Source organism: Eleutherodactylus coqui, chromosome 1, assembly GCF_035609145.1.
Source record: "Eleutherodactylus coqui strain aEleCoq1 chromosome 1, aEleCoq1.hap1, whole genome shotgun sequence".
Classification (NCBI taxonomy): Eukaryota; Metazoa; Chordata; class Amphibia; order Anura; family Eleutherodactylidae; genus Eleutherodactylus; species Eleutherodactylus coqui.
The window spans coordinates 398,588,665-398,611,423 of NC_089837.1; the positions used below are offsets into that span (position 1 = coordinate 398,588,665).

Genomic DNA, 22,759 nt, shown 5'->3' on the forward strand with positions numbered 1-22,759 from the left:
AGGACTGTTAGGCTGGTTTTGCACGGATGAGAAAATTGTACGAAATTTGTGCATTGCAAGATACACAAACTTGTACGAATATGAACCCTATTCTTTGGAATGGGGTCATACATATTAGGGATTTCTTTTTCTTTTCCTCTTCCACATCAGTGCGATGTAGGAAACAAATTGTGGCACATCCTATCTTTGGGCATGCTCTTGCATTGCATCTCCCATTGTTTTCAATGAGGTTGGCAGCAGAATGGTACCACGTGTTAGGTGCATGTGATGAGATGGGAAGTTTCCCCATTAAATCCCCCCTCCATTGAGAAACCTCCCGATCCGCCACCACAGCATTTTGGCAAGCTCGATATCTGGTGTGGTGAATCACCGCACGAAATTTGCCTTACGTATGATTGTATGTTTTAGCTGGTAAAACTTCTACCAAGTAACAGGAGACCGCTTTAGATGGATGAAAATAAGTATGAACACAAAGTATGGACAAAAAATGGCTACACCTCAAACAATAAAAACACATTAGGTTTTTTACACACCACATTGTCTTACGACATATTTAGTCTACATGTGCTGTAACTGAGCCTCTAGATTGTGCAAACTTGTAGGCTATCTGAGTTGGTGTACCAGATTGTCCCATACATGTTCTTTTGGTGGTACATTTGGTGGCTAAGCATTATCCTGCTGGAAGATGCCTCTTGGACGCCTTACCTTGAGAGGCAACACATGTGGCTGCAGGATGTCCTGAACATATTTCTGAGCTGTCATTGTCCCTCCTACCACTACTAGGGGTTACCGACTGTTGTATGCGATGGCCCCCCAAAACATCACAACAACACTGGGAACAGTGTGCCACTACACATCAAAGGCAGAATGGAGGCGCTCACTCCTAGGTCTCCAGACACAACTATTGTCAATGCCCAAACTCAACCTGGATTAATAACTGAAGGCAACCTGGTTCCACTCCATAGCAGTCCAGTTACGTCATTCACATCAGCACTGCAAATGGAGGTTAAGTTGGGTGGATGTTAAAGGCAGTACACATAATGGGCGCCATGAGATCAAGTGTCCTTTAGCCAAGTGCCTGAAAATGGTTTCAACAGACATAGGAGCCTGTAGTGATGGCGCCATCCATTTCTGGATGTTAGGCAACGAAACAGTTGGAGCTGCTCGTGTTTGTCAGACTATCTTCTCTACTAGTGGTTTGTCGAGGGCGTCCTGAGCCCGGTCGCCTAGTGTCCGTGTCCTCACATATCCACTGGTCCCTAAACTTCCAGTCTGCTCAGAACGGCCCAGGTGGCAGCAATTCATTGATATGACCATCCAGCTTGTCACATTCCAATAATTTGCCCCTCTCAAACTCTTAACTGGGTGAAATCTCTTCTATGACATCGTAGAGGCATCTAGTGGTCAACAAGCTCTACACAAGTGGAAATGGAGGTCCACTACACACAAGTAGCCTCTGAGAGCCTTTTTACAGGCCAAGGGTGGAACTACTTTTAGAGCCTCAAGTGGCAAGACCGTTGATGTAATCATGCCACAACTCATCATTTGTATATCCGCCTGAAATGTAACTGCATGACGGGTTTGCAGCAAAACAATAACTCCTTCTAGGGTCTTTTTTTATTATTATTTACACAGTGCATGGCAATCAATCCAGAGTTTTTGCTATGCTCATTAAAGCTATAGCTTCTGGGTTTTTACACACTTTCTATCAAATGATTTTCAGAAAAGGAATAGCTTTTTTTGCAGCCTAGCAAATGTTGTTATGAGAATGCTTCCACTACTAAAGGAACTGAATTTGTTGCTTCTTCACTTTTTTTTGTAAAGCAGGCCATAGATCTAAAGTTGTAGCCATGATGCAACAAGCAATCTGATAAGCATTTCTATTGAAAGATAAATATGAGAGGAGGAAAGTACTTGAAAAGATATGATGCAAACTATTTTTCCTGGAAAAGGTCAAATTATGTTTTGGTGTTTTTTTGCTATATTATTTTTCTTTCCTTTCTTTAAAATTGACAAACGTAATGCTTGTGCCACTTTATATTAATGGCTAAGAAACCTTTTGAATCAGGTGTGCACCAGCTTTTCTGGTCTGAGGGCCAAATTGCATGCTAAACCACTTCCAAGGGTATTCCCATCTGAGACATTTACGGTATATCCTAAGTATATGCTATAATAAGTTCCACTTCCAGGACTCCCACCTATTGGAGAATAGGGGTCACCTTTCCCTGAGAGCAGGCTACAATGCCTGTGGCTCTCTGCATTGTAGATGGATGTTGAGGTAGCGGTCTGGCATTTCATAATTCCTGTAAATTACGATACCTCTAACTCACATACTTCTTTCTGGAGTGCCAAGAGACTTTATTGTCCTAAAATATAGGGCACCCAGACATTGCTACACAATGCACCCTTAATACTTGTCCATTCCTGTTGCCCTGCTATATGCCACTTTTCTTTACCCTGATCTGGAAACTACATGTGAGCAGCCATGCATAGATATTTCTGTTCAGATGATTGAGACTGCACAGAATGGCATTGTGGACAGCACGTGGCTCCCCGGGGTCACGCATGTTGTGCTCTCCTCTTTTAAATGTTAGAGTTTTCCTGGGACTAAACTATTCATGACCTATCCTCGGGTTAGGGCGTTGATAGTTGATTGAGGAGAAGTTCACTGCACAAGATCCCTGCTGATCCGCTGACTGAAGTGACAGCGGTGCTCGGGGGAGCCCCATGTCCGCTTCAGTCCATGCCACTCACAGCACTGTACATTGTATAGTGGCTGTGTCTGGTATAGTAGCTCAATCCCCATTCACTTGATCAGGGCTGAGCTGCTTTGATGCCAAGTGACTGATGAACTTGACACCAATGCCTTTTCAATCATTTGGTCATCAGCGAGTGGTGAATGGCAGATTCCCACGGATCTCATATTGATGACCTATCCTGAGGATAGATCATCAATAGTTTTATCCAAAAAAAACCCTTTTAAGTTTACCAACAGATAGAAATCTGTCATTTAAACTTGAAACTTATTGCTTATGCTGCCAAAATATTTTTTCATAATGTATTGTAAAAAATGGTATTGTCAATAACTGTAATGTGATCAGAACTGCGTAAGGAAATGTAATTGATTACCTGTGAGTTACCGCTTATCACACGGGTGTACAGAGCCCACGTAATACGGCCGTAAACATACGGTCATGTGAGCCCGGCCTTAAAAAGAGTATTAAGGGATTTTCCAGAAGATATGGGTGCTTTAGGTGTAATCCACCTGGTTCATTCATATTGCAGAAATGTTAGTATATGGCTTTTTGTACAGTACAGTTTTTATTAATTTCAGTACACCACTAATAAAGTACATAAACCTGTTTTGTACTCGTACACATTAAGGATCAATGCATTTGTAATCAATTTGTTTAAACCTTCCCTTCATCAAAGTATCTACCCTTTGCAGCGATTTGGAAAATTTATTTGACTAAATGCATCCAAATTCATCACAACCTACCGGTAGCTTCTTAGTCCTTTCTAAAAAAAATTAACGCTTTAGGTGGTGTATTAGTGTAACTCAATGTCAAGTGTCACAATATGACTTTTAATTTGTGTATAAAAGGTAGGTGACCCACTGAGTCCGAGGATGTAAGTGTTATACTGGTCTCCCCCGTTGTTTCCCTGGTATGAGCACTGAAATATAAAATTAGAACGGGCGGACTACTTGGCAGCGCTGCTCACTGCATTGAGTGGCAGCTTCCAGCGCTGACAGAGGAGGTAAGTAGAACACTCCCTGGACTTAGCGAGTCACCTACTTTTAGTCCATAAGCTTAGCTAAGAAGGTGGCAGTCCTTTTAAGCTTTATATAAGACTACTATAAAGGAAGTCTGTCAACTACATTTAGCATCTGAAATTAATCCTAACCTAGAAAATGCCAACTACAGGTGGATGTAGCTAGACCTTTTTCATTTTTCTCTGTGCTTTCAGTCCCAGAAAATCAAATCGACTTTCCAGCTGGTATGCACATCACTGCTGAACTGTTCGATATCTGGTTTCACTACTAAAGTCCTCTGGGCTCTCTTCCCATCCACACTTGCAAACATGCCCCTCACACTGATGACTGTATCTGCACCAGTGCCACACTTCCGGCTTCAGGGCTTGTGCAATGACTTAGGTTTGCCTCTCCATAGCCTCAATGACACCACATACATGCTGTGAAACCAAAAATGTGATGCAAATGCACGGCCTAGAGACGGCAATTACCGATGTAGGGTCATGCAGTATGGCAGGAGAGAGAGCCCGAACGACTTCAGCAGTGGAACTCCCTATCGGATGGCTCGATGGTGATTTGCAATTTGTGCGGAAAGTCAGATTTTTCCCACTTGACAGCACAGAGAAAAATAAGGGTATAATTACTTTCAACTAAAGTTGACATCACATGCTAGGATTAGTTTCATATGATAAATGTAGACATGCTGTAAATTTACGGCGCTTGGTCCTGGGCTTTAATCCCGCCCCGATAGCAGAAAATCGGCACGGGATTAAAGCCTACAAGTAGGTGAATTTAGACTGCGAGCCCCATGGAGACAGGGCTGAATGTGAGTGATATTCTGCAGCGCTGTACACAGCCTATGTATGCACTATATAAAGAAGTTACATATTCTAGGTTTACTGGCTACCCAACAAGAATGCTTACTCATGAGATGAAACTTTTTTTTTTTTTTCTAGGCTGTGTATTCTTTCTGACAGGTACTTGTTTTTATGTTAGAACTGCTGAATAATAGTAAAATGACTGATACAATCTGCAATCCCATTTAGCTGAGCCTTTAAATGAGGATGTCAGATTTGTCAGTCACATAGCTGACACTTGACAGGAATAGTCCTCTCTGTTGGACATCTGTGACCTAATGAAGCACTGAAAGCAAGTAGTTCAGTCTATGTACTGTAGTTGGACGTGGTCACCAAAATGTGCATTTAATGAATAGTGAGGTTGGCCTGTTTCTAAATGGTTTTGTTTGCGGAGTGTATAACCTTAATTACATTACCCTCCACATGCTCTCTTTAAAGGTTCCTCTGAAGTGTGAAACCACAGATAACACTTAATATGAGTTTTTACTAAACATAAAACCTTCATTGTCTCCACAGGCAGCAGAAAGTGTCACCTTTATTGGACCCGACACTCATGCAATTCAAGCTATGGGAGACAAGATTGAAAGCAAGCTATTAGCCAAGAATGCAAAGGTCAACACCATCCCTGGCTTCGATGGTGTGGTCAAGGTGAGAAGCAGTTTGTGACCCAGATTTTGTAGTAAAGGAGTCAAACTACAATTCTTATTTATGGATGTATTGCTGTATTTACAATCTTTTAGAGTACGTTAACATGTCAAATCCGACATGTATGAGCAAGAGTATCCATGGCAGAACTCAGAAGCTGGCACAAAGATTTAATACCAGTCAATGCGGCTAATAAATGAATTTTTCTGGCCAAATCGACAAGAAGAATGAACATGTTCATTCTTATTGATGATTTTTCTTTTCTGAGTTGGGTATATATATATATTAAAAAAAAAAAAAAAGTTAGAAAACCCCTTTCACTTTAAAGGCAGTAAATTGTAAGCCAGTTTGCTGAACATTTCAGAGAGGAATCTGCACCAAAATCCACATCAAATGTGTGAATGGGCCCTAATTGGTCTTGTTGTTCTTGGAGACCTTTTAAATTAACTCTTTAATATAACGGTTTATAATTTCATTTTTGACCTAACAATGGCAGTTTTTTCTTCTACACAGATTCCCTGTGCAGCAGATAATTGGTCTAACACCACCATTTCACTGCCCACACACATTAGGATAGGAAAGCTAATTCTATTTGCATGCCTAATTTATTAGCCTTTTGTATTTGCATACATGAACTTTCAGCCAGCATCCTCAAATATTTCAGTAAGGATTTTTTCCCCCTAAAATGAGGAAACTTTTGGCTTCTTTTGGATTAGCATTGCAGGCCAATGAATTGATTGGACTTAAGTATTTTTAAGTCTTACCTAATATGTTACTATTAGAGATGAGCGAGCATATCCGCTAAGGACAATTACTCGAGCGAGCATTGTCCTTAGCGAGTACCTGCCCGCTCGGAAGAAAAGGTTCGGCTGCCGGCGCGGGTGAGCGGTGAGTTGCAGGAGTGAGCAGGGGGGAGAGAGAGATCTCTCCGCCCCCCGCCGGCACGCAAATCTTTTCTTCTGAGCGGGCAGGTACTCGCTAAGGACAATGCTTGCTCGAGTGTCATCTCTAGATACTATGTTAGGGTACTTTTATATGAGATGATTGCTGGGCTCTTAAGCTTGTGTTTTCACACCCGAACAATGTATGCTCACTGAATGGAGGCTGGGTGCATCAGAGATCTCTTCTGATCGCCTGTCAATATTTTGCATATTACCTGAAATTTGCAACTAAATGCAGTGGAAAATACTACCGCAGAATGACTGGATTTATTTACAGATGGAAGCATATGTAGGAGATCAGATCAATCCCTTGTTTACAATGGATGTGGCTCTGTTTACCATCCATGATGGGTATTTGTGTTCGTTTAAGCGATTGAATAGTTTTTAAATCTCACTATACAATTATATGTGGATAACTGCTGATGTGAACTCTCTGTACACGGTTATTTATCGTTATTTGCCAAACTGGTGTTGGAGTGTTTTTGGAGGTATATAGCAACTATATCTGTGATTTGCAATATTATTTCTTATAAAATCTATTTGCTATCTACTTTTCAACAAATGTTTCAGCTTCAATGGCAGTTTTTTTGGTTCAGTGTACTGAGGCCAGTATGGGAGCGAAATTCTCCCTATCAATCCCCATAATTTTTATGGCTTGATGGCAACGACACTACCTTCATTGGAATACCTAACCTTCAAATACAGTTCTCGACCGGTACGGCTGCTACATAGAGGACTTGTTGTTCTTATCTAGATTTACAGTTGAGTGGCGATCTTGATCATCAATTGGTAAATACCAAAAAAATAACAACTCCTGGCAACATTGCTGTTGCATGCTTCATTGTCTCACCCCACTCGCATTATCAAGAGTGTTCCAGTGGTGAAGTTGCTTCGTGTGAAACGTAACTATTCTATCATTAATCAATTAAGTAGTGAGATTGATAAAAATATTCATTACTTAAAAGAACACTAATGCCCATCATGGATGTTGACACTGAGCCAAATCCATTGTAAACAATAAGGATCTATCAGATGTCTTACACACACTTCCATCTGTTTAAAAAAAAAAAAGAAAACCTAGTCATCCTGCGGTAGTATTTTCCACTGCATTTAGTTGCGAATTTCAGGAAATATGTCAGATAGTTATACGCATCTATTCTACTCAATGGTCATAGACAGCCCAAACTTTCGCCCACTCTGTTTTTTGACAGGATCGGTCCACCTGCCACCTGGCTCATGCTTTCTGGGTCATTTTAAGTACGGACATTCCAAATGTGGTTATTCGGTTATGCATATCTCAAAAACATTTATTTGATGTTTTATTGGCAATTCATTTGATAATAAACAATATATTAAATGCAATACTCCTTATGTAGTGTATTTGATCTCTTGCGTCTCATCAACTTCAGTATGCTGGCTGCATTACTTGCAGTTCAAAGACGTGTATCAGATGTCATGTCTCTAATACAACAAATGTCCAAAAGAAGATAAATAGTCCAGGCAGCATAAGATGGAGCAAACTTGTATCTTTTATTCCTCCATAAATAAAACACCAGCGACATTTGGACCCGAAGCATGATTAAGACCCATTAACGGGTTAAAACGTCGCTGGTGTTTCTTTTATGGAGGAATAAAGCATACAAGTTTGCTTCATCTTATGCTGCCTGGACTATTTATCTTCTTTTGGATGAATTGCTGGTCTTGATCCGGACCCTTGAACTGGGCTCTGCATTTTGCCCTCCTTGCCTTATGATACAGGCATGTATTCACCAGGAGACTTTGGTGGTCCTCAGTTGCTGCTGTGTGCATAATTTTTTTCTATGGTATACCAAATGTGGCATCCAGAAATGTTTTTGTGCATTTTTTCAATATGCATGTTGGTAATTTTTTCATCTAGTAACTATCAGGAAATTATAGTACCAGTGTTTCTGGTGGCGCACAGCTCTGCTACATGCACATCACACACACACACACAGCTCTGCTACATGCACGTCACACACACATCACTGCTAAATTGCTTTCGCATATTAGCTGCATGTGATTTACAAATTTCAGCAGCTCGCTGAGGAGACCTGTTCACTCGTAGCTTTCACATATGAGCTGCACATGTTTTCCGAACTTCAGCTGGTGGCTGAAGTGAAATCGTGGCTTGTCGCTGCGTCATGTAAGCTGCAGTAGCTTTACGGCAGCGTTGTACCCTCTGTGGTGTCATGTTTGCACAACAGCGACTGTTCGTTTCAACACTGGACAACAGTTGACGATTAGATGAAGGCTGGACTGGGGTTGGCGACATTAGCACTTGAGATTACATGATGATATGCTCAGGAGATGTGAAGATAGTGGTGAAGGGCTATGCTTCAATGCTGTTGATTAGAGATGAGCGAACGTGCTCGGCCACGCCCCTTTTTCGCCCGAATACCGCGATTTCCGAGTACTTCCGTACTCGGGCGAAAAAATTCGGGGGGCGCCGTGGCGGCACAGGGGGTAGCAGTGGGGAGTGGGGGGGAGAGAGAGAGGGCTCCCCCCTGTTCCCCGCTGCTACCCCCCGCACCGCCACGCCTCTCCCCGCCCCCCGGCGCCCCCCGAATCTTTTCACCCGAGTACTGAAGTACTCGAAAATGGCGGTACTCGGGCGCGTAAGTACTCGAAACGAGTACGTTCGCTCATCTCTACTGTTGATCAATATGCACCGCCAGGTATGTTTGTGGACATTTGTGTCACTTATTGGATTCTCCACACAGGTGTCCAGCTGTCTTACAACCAGCCACAAACTGCCAGACTGAGGACTGCTGTATCTATAGCAACTGAGGCCGTAGAGGTTTGTGGGGAATATAGTCTGCCCATAATCCTTCATTCAGCTCACAGACCATGTGACTGATCACACGGCAGTGACATCACAGGTCCTAAGTGTAAAGAGAAAATAGTGGCAGCATACGTAGGTGCAAAATAGGCAAAACTTATTTCTCCAAGCCAAAAAAGTTGCTGCATTTTGACCGTAAAGGTCCTTGTTAAGCATGTCAAGCTTAACAAAGACCTTTATGGTCGAAACGTAGCAATTTTTTTGGCTTGGAGAAACAAAAGTTTTGCCTATTTTGTGCCTATGTATGCTGCCACTATTTTCTGTTTACACTTTGGATCCTATTGGGGAGTAGTGGTTCAAATTTCCTAGTGGCTGTTGCATCCTTTTGGTGCTACCCACGCTGGGAATATTTTAGTGCTACTGGTAAGCTGCTTTTTTCATCATCACATGTCCTGTTAGCACACGAGCTATGTATTTGTGGGGTTGTAGGGGTTTGTGGGGGATGTAGTCCGCCCATAATCCCTCATTCACTGCACGAGGAGGATAAAGGACCTGTGATGATGTCACTGTCATGTGATCAGGGGGCAGAGCTTAGAGGTGGTAACTGACATCACAGGTGTTGTCAGGCTCTGCATGTAACTTGCACACCACTCACGGAATGACGGACAAGTGGTCGTTAGCACTTTGATGCGTGTTGCACGCATTGATTGTGTCATCCGCCCCAATAGGGGTGGTGACCACAATCAAGTTACTTAATAGAGAAACATACTTGATTTTTCGGTTGAAAACCAGTGCCCCCATTGGTTTAAATAAGAGATTTGACCTGATTTTAAACTACTAATGGGTTAATTACCAGGTGTTTGATCCCCCTTTTCTGTCTTTTTTTCTGTTTATTCTGATCAATCCTGGTATATTTCTTTTTAGCTCCTTATCGATGAAGCCTGATTGCACCTTAATGACCAACAAACTTTTTCTTTTTTTTTTTTTCCATCATCGCATTCTAGTAGCTATAGCTTTTTAATTTTTCCGTCGACATAGATGTATTGTTTTTGGCAGGACAATTTGTCCTTTCTAATTGCATCATGTTTGGGTACATATATAGTATTGTATAACTTAAAAAAACAAAAATTTTTAGGGGGATGGAGGAAAAAAATCATTTTGTGTTTTTTAATTTTCATTTTTATGGCATTCAAAGTGCAAAATAAATAATCTGATAATGTTATTCTCTGGGTCGACCCTATTTCAGTGCCACCAAGTTTATTTAAAAAAAATCTGTTTTTGTTCGCAAACAATACTTTTTAACAAAATGTAATAAAAATGAGCTTTTGTGTCACCACATTTTAAGAGCCATAGCAGTTTTCTTTTTCCATCAACTGAGCTCTATGAGGGCCAGTTTTTTGCGGGATGAAGTAAACTCTTCATTTATCTATTTTTTGGAAACTAAAAACATTTTTTGTTTTTTATTCTGTTTTTCACTAGAGACAGGGTAAGCAAAATTGACAATGTTGTTCACGGTAGATTATAAATGATATGTTAATTTAATTCTACATGCCAGATTACAACAATACCAAATTTATATAGTTTTTTTCCCCGCACTTTTTCATAGTTTTTTTTAGGAGGGTTAAACACCGGGAATTAGACGTTTTTTAAGTACTCTGTATTGGAGCAAGCTCCTGGCTTGAGAGACTAGCACTGGGCTTGTAATTCACCCCTGTTAAAAGACAGCGGTGCAAAATAGAGCAGGTGCGCCATTTTCTTATGTTAAGAGGAAGAAATACTGTGACAGCTTGAAATGTGTCAGATTGTCCCGCCATTGTATGCCATACCTGTTGGGATTTTAATGTCTCATTAAAGCCTTGATTTTATGGATGCTGGCTCCTTTTCTTGCTATTAAGTGTACTACCCAGCCAGTACTTGCAGAAATTCCTGCAGCTCCTTTCATGTTGCTGTAGGCCTTTTGGTAGCCTCCCAGACCATTTTTTGTCAATTTTTGAGGGATGGCCAGTTTTTGGTAATGTCACTGTTGTGCAGAATTTAATCCACTTCTTGATGACCGTCTTCACTGTGTTGCATGGTATAAGTAATGCTTTGGAAAGTTTTTGATCCCCTTCTCCTGACTGATGCCTTTCAACAATCAGATCCCATTGATGTGCTGTAAGCTCTTTACAGACTATGCCTTTTGTGGAAAAATGAAACTACGAAAATGTCAGGAAAATCCTAGGAGAACAGCTGAACTTTTTATATGGGCTAAATCAAAATCGCTGTAAATAATGGCAGCCGTGTACTGACTACTTTTTAACGTGAGACTAAATGTGATTGGCTAATTCTGAACACAACTACATAGCAAACTATAGGGGGGTGTTCACACTTATGCAGCCACTTTATTTTATCATCAACAAAGAAGTAATTTTAGGGTGTTTTATATTTTATGAAAATTTTTTTAGTTTTACATTCATAGTTATCAGATTTTTTTAACGCAACAAAAACATGGCATTTTAACAAGGATGTGTTCACTTTTTTTCTATCCTCTGTAAGTCATGATAACATTTGCCATGCGACACTGATTTTGCCTTTTTGTCTAATTTCCATGCCTGATTAATTTTGCACATCACTAAGAAATGAGCTACTAATTGCAAATTAGGATTGTGTGTATATGATAATTCCTATTTAATGTGGCTGTACTATTGCTAAATATGCCAGGATTTGTGACTTCCCATCCTGTGTATAACTGCTGTAATTATCATTTGGGCCTCTGCCATAATGAAAGGTAAAAAAGGAATGTCCTTGAATTATTTTTGTGTCCTGAAAATGGTTACTAAAAAAAAAAGTTTCTGAAATTCTTCAAGCATCTATTTACAAAAGGGAATTGTCACATGATATACTTAGATATATATTCAAGATTTTTCAAGGAATTGCCTTACATACCTAATTTTTCATGAATGTTCTTCTGGCTTTTTGAAAAATTCGACCTCTCTTGCTGGCTGCACGTGTGTGTGTATATACACAGAGGGCAGGCTCCAGGTTTCAAGGCTCTTGGGCGACAGAGTCTCAATTGCCAGTTTTGAAGGGAGTCATGACACATGCGGCAGTAACTCTGCAGCAGTGTATACACTGATTATACAACTGCATATACCAGCTCTACACAGGTGTTTTTCAGATGATATAAGTGATTACAGTTCATATATATATATATATATATATATATATATATATATATATATATATATATATAATGATCACAGATCATGTCCTCAGACTAGAGTTATCTGGCCCAGACTGCCATGACAGTTTCTCCTGGTCACAACTTATCTCTGTGGAATTTGACACAAAGACCTCTTTCGGCTCCTCGCTTCTCAATCAGCATTCATACATAGTCTTCACCACTTTGACACAATCCCCACTTCTATAGTACCCAATATAATAATAATTCCCTCATTTTCACCCTTTTGGATATAACGCTTTTTTTTCTCCCCTTTTGGAAATAATGCCGCCATGTTGCATTCTGTGAAAAGTTCTTCCCCCAATGTCCCCTTGTATACAGAAAAAAAAACAAAAAACAGTGCATACTTTTGATGTTGCTCCCCAGCAGCTGTAATGGGCGTGCTCTCCACCACTCACCACAACGTTGTGTGGTCATGTGACACACACATGAGCGCTGTGAAATACTCTGTCCTTACTTAATGCTGAGGCTTGACTACAGCGATCATGGGTTTGTCTTGTGATTGTATAGCCTGAAAGTCATGGGCGGATAGCAGTGGTGACCAGTGCAGCTGCTGTGGAGGGACACAGGAAGTGAGTTTGGCCTTTTTTTTTTATTTTTTTATTTTTTTACTTAAACAGACTTTAGACTAAAATCGGGGCCCCAACTGCTATTTCTGATCCACCAAGCTGACCCCCAGCAACTGCTTGGGTTTGCTCCGTGCGAACACTGGGCCTGTACGTACAACACAGCCAGAACTCAGGCCATACACTATATATATATATATATATATATATATATATATATATATATATATATATATAAATTATTTAATATTCCTTCATTGTAAATCAATAAGATTTGATAGTTACCTGGTTGTAACACACCCTTTCCGTCATCCATGCCCTCTTCCGTCCTGATCTTGATGGACATATGTCTTTCTTCCCCATACTGTGTACTATGTGACCATAAGATATTTTATATTAATAGAGAGATGATATATATTCAGACACTTGTCCAATGCCCACCAGTCCAGCACACAAAATCAAATTGCCAGTATGCATACACTTAGGATTATGAGCATGTTCAACTGAAAACACATGTAAAAAGGTAGGTTTGGGCTTAAAACACAGCATTTGAGTAATTATATTTTGTTCTTCTGCGATGAGGTACTTGTCAAGTGTAGCATAGTCCTCATCAAAAGAATTTAGGTGCTTACATTAAGGAATAATTCTTTCATGGTGTAGGTGATGTTGTATTACAGCATTTGTGTTAATTATTCAAGATTTTCTTTTTCTTCTCTTTATTTTCTATTATTACCCAATTTCCTTACTCAAATATAAACTGGCGTGATAATTGCATTTTCCTAAAACAATCAAATTTGCAAGCAAAAAGAAATGCAGAAAGTTCCCAATTGAAGCTGTAATCATGGCTCTTCATCAGTCATTGCTGCATATTGCCAGAGAGGTTCTAATTGTCTGCATTTGGAAGGTTTAACACTTCCTGACAGGCTATTAAGGGGACGTATTCTCGCATAACTGTCACAGGCAGGAACAAAGGTCCTTGCTACTCAATGTGTACAAACCACTAACATTCTTAAATGACCTTCATGAATTTCATTCCTTTAAGCCAACATCCCATAGAAAGAAACAAGGTGTAATAAAACAGTAAATCTATACATTCTTGTTAGGGAATTTATCTATAGCTTAAAAACAATTGTTATGTGGCCGAAAAAAATCTCATTAGCAGATGTGAGTGCTCAGCGTAAAAGGACTTAAAGCTAAGGTTGCTCTTAAGACTGCTTTGAACTTAACAAGCACCGATTGTGGAGCAGACTAGTTAATGAAAGGAAATTAAATTTTTTGCCAACTTCCCCTGCTAGCGTCCTTTTTCTTCACGAGTCTGTAACACAGTAGTGAAACTTTTTTTCTTTTGAAAGAGGATTTTATTTTATCTAGAAAGAAAATTGTACATAAAGGTCATTGAAAATCTAAACAAGCTTGTCTTTAAAAATGGGTAAAAAAATAAATATTAAATTAAAAAAATAAATAAATTAAAAAAATATCTCTTTGTATAAAAACCATAATTTTGTAAGCATTCTGCATTGGTTTATATAGATAATATAGTTTTTGAAAATTTTTTATTGTGCTCCATTTATGTTAAGATTTTTTTCTTTTGGCTGTGAAGTGGTTGGAATCACATTTTTAACAGTTGGTATCAACAACCAACCTGCATTCTGATCGTATACTTGAATTATTTTACTTCATATGTCCTTTAAGCATGAGCTGGTAAAACTAGTCACATTTGAAACAATAGAGAATCATCTCCCCCTGCTGACAGCTTCATGGAAAACATGACAGGCAAACGGGAGAGAAGACAGAAACAAGCTGTAGCCGACAAGTTTTAATGCTCTGATTTATGGCCCATTATGGATTGTAAACTCTGAAATTTAATCACTTCATTTCGGCCACTGCAAAAGGGCATCTCTCAATGGTAGCTGAGCTTCCTGTCAGCTGATTGGATAACGCTTTGAGTTTTTCCTCTAGTAGTATAATAATGATGAGGTAGAATTTACATTCCACTTATGGTATTAATTTTACATTCCTCTGAATGAACAAGGTCACAAGGTTGTAAAATCAAACATTAAATGAATCGGAGGAGACAGTAGTGCAATATATGACTGCCCTTAGGACACAGTGCAATGGCTGATGGGATTAACGTGAGTCTCATTTCCTGCTTTTACAGGATGCAGATGAAGCTGTCAGAATTGCAAGGGAAATTGGTAAGTTCTTAAATTAGCTATGGTGGGATTTGTATGCCTCTTAGCAGACATGCTTGACTAAATTAAATGTGTAATAGGTAATCCCTATAGAACAAATAATGTTTTAATAGTTTAAGATCTCATTTGTCCATGGCTTTTGAAGAACTTAAGAATGGGCTTCTTCCCCCCCCCCCCCCCCCAAACGCCACATGGTATCTTTTGCAAATTCTACATAAAGTCTCTTTCTGTTCAGGCTGTGAATGTAACCCAGTATATGTTTTTGTGCTATTTCATCAAATACTGTCCACAGTAATGGCTTGTTTTGCTGCAATAAAATTTTCATTTATAGATGATCACATAAAATGCAATTTTTTGTAAATATTTTTTTTTGTGTTTTTTTTTTTTTTTTTATGTAGCCACTGGTCAATTCCATTTTAATTCTTCACTTTCAAGATCTTTGCTCTGTTGACTGCTGTTTGCTTAATACTTTCAATGGTTAGAACTAGAAACAGTTATTCTGAAAACATTGTAACTTTTAATTGTGTAATAATAAAATTGAATTTCCAATGCGTGGTTCCTAGCTCCTACAATATAGCTGCTACGGAACAATAAATAAATCATTTTCTAAAGTCCTGCTACACTAGGTTATACAAGCTGTATGAATCACATTCAGTATATGAAGGTTATTCATTCTAGCTTTGAATCACCTGTATGCGGTTAAAGAGGTTCTTGAAGCTAAAAGTCTTAGGATAGGTCATCAATAGAGATGAGCGAACGTACTCGTAATGAGTACTTACGCACCCGAGTACCGCCATTTTCGAGTACTTCAGTACTCGGGCGTAAAGATTCGGGGGGCGGGGAGCGGCGCGGCGGTGCGGGGGGGAGCAGCGGGGAACAGGGGGGAGCCCTCTCTCTCTCCCTCTCCCCCCCACTCCCCACTGCTACCCCCCGTGCCGCCACGGCGCCCCCCGAATCTTTACGCGCGAGTACTGCTGTACTCGAAAATGGCGGTGCTCGGGTGCGTAAGTACTCGTAACGAGTACGTTCGCTCATCTCTAGTCATCAATAACAGATCATTGGGAGTCTCTGGCTCGGCACCTACTCCATTCAGCTGATAAGTAGCTACTACAGACTGCCAGGATGCTCAGAATGCAGTCCGTAGCGCAGTGGCCTAGTGTGGTACTGCAGCTCTGTCTTGTGTACTGTAGCCTTTTTAGAACACACGATTTATATTAATTTACAATGCTAGTTAAACTTGAAGGGGTACTCCGGGCACAGACTAACATTTTAAAATCAAATGTACATTATCACAAGTCATTTTGTGAGTGGTTCACTGTACTTGATCTAGCTACTTCATTTTCCATCTGTCACATGACTCTCCTCCTGAAAAGCATCTCTAATTCCTCTGACATCTTGTCTACATTTGCTACTTCCTCCCCTGTCCACAGCCTCCAATATCCTGTGAGCAGTGCATGATGGGAAGACAGGAACAGAAGCACTGCGCAGTATTGCTCATACGCAGTTAAAAAGTGCCGGAATGTCCTGTCTGGCTGCTCTAGCGGGTTTTCTCTGGCACTCTGAGTGAGAGGGAGGCTGGTGCTAGTAAGTTGCAGGACCGGAGAGCTGAGGCTGGTGCTAGTAAGTTGCAGGACCCGTGAGCTGTGGGCGGAGCTACAGCGCTGACCAGTAAACAAACTCTTCACATGCTGGAAGTTGTAGGCAATGGTCTGCTGCAGATCAGCGGCTGCACAGGACAAAGGTTGTCCAAAACTGCAGACAAAAGGCACAAGTTGCCACTACTTTGCTTTACCTCCTAGTTTTCAGCATTTTAAGAATTTTATGCCGAGAAACTCCCTTTCAAATGGATACATATGCCGGAAAAAGTAATTGAACCATCTAATATCTTAGATTTCTGCCTTGATTACTAATAAAATGTGGTCTGATTTGTGCTGGTCTATAAATATGACAAATCTAAATTAATGACACACACAGTTGTACTGATCACGTCCTTTTATTTGAGTACCGTAAATATCCACAATGGAGAGAGGAAAATTAAGTGAACTTTTGAATTTAATAAACTGTAGACCCCCTTTTATCAGCAATTATCTACTACAAAGGTTTTGTAGAGCTGCAAATAAAACTTGCTCAGCTCTGAGGAGGAATTTTGGACCACGCCTCCCTGCAAATATGTTTATCAATATTTCTGGGATACCCTGTGGGCACAGCCCCCCTCTTCACGTCATGTCACAGAATCTCAATAGGTTCAATGTAGGAACTCTGACTTGGCCATTTCAAAACATCTTTTTAAACCATGCTTTAATTGATTTACTTGGATGCTTTGATTCCTTTTCTTCTTGTACTGCCTAAAGCCTCTTCAGCTTGAAGTCATGGACCGCTGCCTGTACACTGTCCTGTAAATGGTTCAGATACAACTTAGGCTCCTTTCACATCTGTGCTTATCTTTTCCGTTATTTGGATTTGTCGTGAGCTGAACAAGGGAAAAGCTGGAAGCACTGGATTTGAACACCCACAGTTTTAAGCGTTTCAGTGTGTCCTGAAAACTCCTTGGCGAAAAAAAGGCATACCATATTCCCTACCCTAAACTCTTGTCCATCTACACTCCCCATTGAAAACCTGATTCCCTTCTTCCAAATGCATCCCCCGCATACCCCCATTGCACCTCATACCTATTTATATGCAAACATGGCTAGTGATCAAGTGATGGGGGGGGGGGGGGATGTATATATATTATATAATGTATATGTAAATTAATTAATTATTATAAATTCACCCCAACAGCTGTAGAAAACAAGCTTTTGTAACTTTTGTGTCACCCCTGTTTCCTTTTATAGTCTGTGAGCTCTCACTCCTATTGTTCAAGCTGTGCATTGGTTTAATACTGTATGTTATGTCTTATTTATTGTGTTTCCCATGATTTGTAAAGCACTGTGAAATATGTTGACACTATATAAAGACTATTACCTTGCTGGACATGAACTGTGTCAGACAGACCCCATTTACTAATAGGATCCATCCGACTCTCCATCATTTTACTGGATGAAATGGTGCAGCATACTGTGCTATTTTGTGTGCGACTTTCTGTTGAATCTGTGCTAGAGGTTCTGGGCCGAGCTTCTGGCACGTATGGGAACATGCCCTTAGAATTGTTCCGCAATAGGCATTTGGGTCCTAAGGAAGTAAAGCAGCCACAGACCATGGTGCTCCCTCCGCCATGCTTCGCAGTTGGAAGGAGGTTTAATGTACATGTGCAGTGTTTTTTCTTCCAAATCTAGAATTTCTCCCTGCACTGTAGTAATTACTCAGTGTTCTCCGTAAAAGACGTTAGCACTCCAAGTGTTTGTATAATTGCTGTTACTTTTCAAACTGCCTCCAAAATATTAAAGGGGAAGGGACTTTTTATTTTGTATAGCGCCAACTTATTCCACAGTGTATAAAAATGTAGGTGATACATTCCCTTTGAGGGGTTAAAGTGAAGACTGTTAATTTCTGATATTTATCTGATGGACAAATATTTGTTCATTGATACCAAACATATTAAACAGTGTGCAACTCCGTAAAGCATATTCCTGCAGTGTGAGGAGGGATGTTTTATCACTTTTACTACCTTCCAGGGATCAACAATCCATACACATGCACCCTCAGTCTAGGGTTCTTGCATTTTCAGTGAGGGAAGAGAGTAGGCCACTGCCAGACATCTCAGGTAGCCTCTTATCTCCCTTAAGAACAAAAGGATCAGGCATGGAAATTCGACATGCCTAATCCTTTTTTTCCCCCAACACCGTCTGTCAAGGCAGAGTCAAGAGACCCCTATACACATAATATGGTCATCTGGTCCTGCTGACCTGTGTGTGTTTGGCTGACTTTTATATGTATGGCAGCCTTTAAAAGGGTTAGCCAGAATTATAAATTATCTTGTATCCACAGAATAGGGGATAACTTTCAGATCAGTTGGGAACTGACACTGAGACCCCCACTGATATTGAGATCGGTGGGGCTCAAAGGTCCTTGCATGAATGGAACGCCAGTTAAGCAAGCATTCTGCTGTTCCATTCATCTTAATGGGACTGTTGGAAGTAACTGTTTTCGAGTTCTTAATTATCTCTAGCGGTCCCACTGAAATGAATGGAGCAGCAATGCACATGCTTGACACTGGCTCCAATACTACAGGGACCTTCAGACCCCTGGTCTTGGGATCAGTTGGGTTAAGGCTGGTTTAGATGCGACGATTATCGCTCTTTTGAGCGATAATTCTCTGTTCTCTGCTCGGAGTGCCCGGCTTTTATACAGCCGAGCGGGGTATGAAGAACACAGCTGTACCGCTCTGTTATTCATACCCCGCCTGTCATCAGGGAGTGGGATACAGCTGAAACAATAGTATCAGCTGTATCCTGCTGTGAATTCCTGATAACTGATTGCTGATCTTTTAGCATGCTGAATGCTCAGTGACGGCTTAACGAAAACTGCACAATGTCAGTGCAGTTAGACACAACGATTATCGCTCAAAAGATGGCTTTGAGCGATTTTTGAGCGAAAATCGTTGTCTAAAAGGGCCTTTAGGGTCTCTGCGGTCTGCCCCCCAGTGATCTAAAAGGTCTCCTCTATCCTGTGGAATTATAATTCTGTATGATGGTAGGCCAAGTGTTTTATTTACATTATCATTATTGTCAAAATCCATGTAAAGAAAAGTATGTACAGACTTATTTAGCTCCCATAAAAATCCCCCTAGGGAAGAAATCGCAGGTTTTTAAAGTTCCAGGCCAGACAACAATCTTTTGTATACTTTCTTAGGGATGTTTCCCAATCTTTCTTGCAGAATGCTTCCAATTCTGAAATATTTCTTGATTACTTTACATTAACATGTTTGAGATCTACCAACAGATTTTTTAGAAAAAGGGTAAGGCCTCATGTCCACAGGGAAAATCAGGCCTGCCGCGGATTCTCCATGGAGAATCTGTAGTGGGTCCCTCCTGCCCTGCGGACATGAGGCCAAAGATAAGAATAAACTCACCTGTCCGGACGCTGCGGTTCTTCCTTCCTTCACGGCCAGATCTTCTTTCTTCGGCCCGGCGAATGTGCTCGGCATGCCAGCAGCGTGCCGCGTGCATGCGCCGGGCACATCCGCTGGGCCGAAGAAAGAAGATCCGGCCGGGAAGTAAGGGAGATCTGCAGCGTCCAGGACAGGTGAGTTTTAATTATGGTATTCCGCGGATCCGGACGGCTTCCATAGGCTTCAATAGAAGCCTGCGGGAGCCGTTCCCACGGTAGACCCGCACTAAAATGGAGCATGTCCAGATTTTTTCCTGCACACGGATCCGCGCCTGAAGGGGAAAATGACATCCGCAGGTATTTAACTACCTGTGGGTGTCCAATGCATCCCTATGGGGCGCGGATCGGCGTGCGGGAAAAACGCTGCGGATTTTAACCCTGTGGACATGGGGCCTAAAAGTTTAAATTTTTTTCGCTTCAGAAATCAGATGTATAATCAAATGGATGAGAAACTTTGTAATATATCTTATTACAGAAAACTGCTATTTTCTTCCGTTTTCAGACTCTTCTTCTCAAGTCTGCTTTTTGAAATTGTGTATGGATTCACATACAAAATTCACTGATTAAAACTGCAGTTATTGGAAGTTTATGGAAGTTTATTGGAAGACACGAAGGCCACTCTCACACAGCCCACTTTTCTTTCAAAATCTGTTTATTGATTTTCCACTCTGCATATCACATCTATATATACTAAGCATAAACAAGTGCAGAACATATTTTTATGTAAAACAATAAAAATAGCCGACTCGGCAGGAACATTGATCCCAGTAAGAAAAGAGAAAGAGAGGAGGGGAAGGGAAACGGGGAAGGGGGGGGGGGGGGGAAATGAGCTTTCACCTGTATCTGAACAAGGGGTTGCTAGTTGGGGCGAAGTAGGCTAGGTTGACGGGTTTCAGCCCCTCGTGGCTCTCGTCCTGTTTCTTTGTCGCTTTCTACACGGATCCGTCGACGAGCCACCGAAGGAGTGATGGTGAGCTCCGGAAGTCCACCCAGGGCGCCCATGTGTCCCTTGTGCCCCGGTTAGGCTCGGTCTCGGAACTCCGAAGGTCCTCCATGTATTTAATGTGATCTGCTGCCTCCACCCATTTCGTCCTTGGGATCGCCCCCCTCTGTCTCCAGTGCTGTGAAATGATATGGCGCATAGCCATGAGGAAGTGTCTGAGAAGCCCTTTTTTGACTTTAGAGATGGGGCCGGGCACCATGGAGAGGAGGGCGATCTCGGGAGATATTACAACCGACGACATGCTCAACTTTCCATGGACTCTGGCGATGTCCCCCCATAGGGGAGCAATTAGTGGACAGGACCACCATAGGTGAAGCATAGTTCCCACCTCTGCACAGCACCTCCAGCATTCGTCCGTGGTATCAGGGAAGATTCTGTGGAGTCTGTCTGGGGTTCTATACCATTGTGTGACAATTGTGTAGTTAAGTTCTTGCGCCCTGATAGAGATAGACATCTTGTGAGTTAACAGGTAAGACTTGCTCCAGAGCTCCCCGGAGATCTGTCTGCCCAGTGATTCTTCCCATCGCGTCTCCCATGGCAAGCGAGTCTCCCCCGTCCGCTCGTCGAGCAACAACCCATATAGCAGAGATATTGTGTGAGGCGGAGCAGAGGACGCGTCGCACAACCTCTCGAATGGGGTGAGGGCTGCACTAAGTGGTCCCGGCTCCCCTAGTGAACCTAGGTAGTCCCTCACCTGGAAGTATTGCAACCAGGCTCCCGGTCTCAGTCTGTGACTCCCGGCGAGGTCGCTCAGCGGGCGTATACCTCCCGTTCCCCACACCTCCCGTATTTGGGGCCTGTGTCTATCTGGGAGGATTGAAAGTTTAGAGACTGTCCGTGTGGAGAGTAGTTGGGGGTTTTCCGTGAGTGGGGTTAGGGGGCCTGGGATATTTGTCGTCTTACCGCTCGAGTTACGCACCTCCATGCCCCTAGCAAGTGGATTGCTAGGGAAGATGTCCCCAGTTCCCCCCAGTCTACCTTTCCTGGGACCCAGAAGGCCCCTCCCAGGTTTAAGTTGTTCTGTTCGGTTTCTAAAGATACCCAGGCTTTTTTGTCTGAGTTATGTATTATGTCCAAGATGCATTTCCCTATTGCCGCCTTGTGGTAAAGCTCTAGATCTGGCAATCCTGCTCCTCCAGTCCGCCTAGACCTGGTTAGGGTCTTGTAACTTATTCGGGGTGAGCGACCTCTCCAGACAAACCTTATTGAGGCTCTCTGTAACAGGTTGAAGAAACTTTTGGGGATGTCGTAGGGCACTGTTTGAAAAATGTAGAGGATTCTTGGGAGGATGTTCATCTTCAAGGAATTTATTCTGCCAAACCACGAAAGATGCAATTTCGACCATCCGTCTAGTTCTGATTCAAATATGGATAACAAAGGTCTGTAGTTTAGGTCGAAGGTGTCTGAGGGGTTGGCCGGGATGTGTGTACCAAGGTACTTTAGTGAGTCTGTCTTCCAAGTGAAGGAATAAGACTCTTCTAGTGAGGTGGCCATCGATGGCGGTAAGGTTATGTTTAGAATTTCCGATTTTTGAGGATTTATTTTGAAGTTACTAAGCGCCCCATATTTGGTTAGCTCTTTTATGATCTCAGGGAGCGATGTGTCGGGATTTGTGACGTATAGTAATAGGTCGTCTGCGAAAATTGAGATTTTGTGTTCGCCGCTTGTCCCTTTGATCCCTTGTATGGCTGGGTTTCCTCTCAAGGCTGATGCCAGGGGCTCCATTGAAAGA

The 22,759-nt window shown here is 41.6% G+C and overlaps 1 protein-coding gene across 1 annotated transcript in view; it reads left to right on the forward strand.

Moving 5' to 3' along the window:
* PCCA (propionyl-CoA carboxylase subunit alpha) overlaps window positions 1-22,759 on the forward strand; it is a 400,750-nt gene that overhangs the window by 108,514 nt on the left and 269,477 nt on the right. The window contains exons 7-8 of the mRNA XM_066580185.1: window positions 5,128-5,259; window positions 14,942-14,978. Coding sequence (XP_066436282.1) covers window positions 5,128-5,259; window positions 14,942-14,978 — 169 coding nt within the window. The remainder of the gene's footprint in view (window positions 1-5,127; window positions 5,260-14,941; window positions 14,979-22,759) is intronic.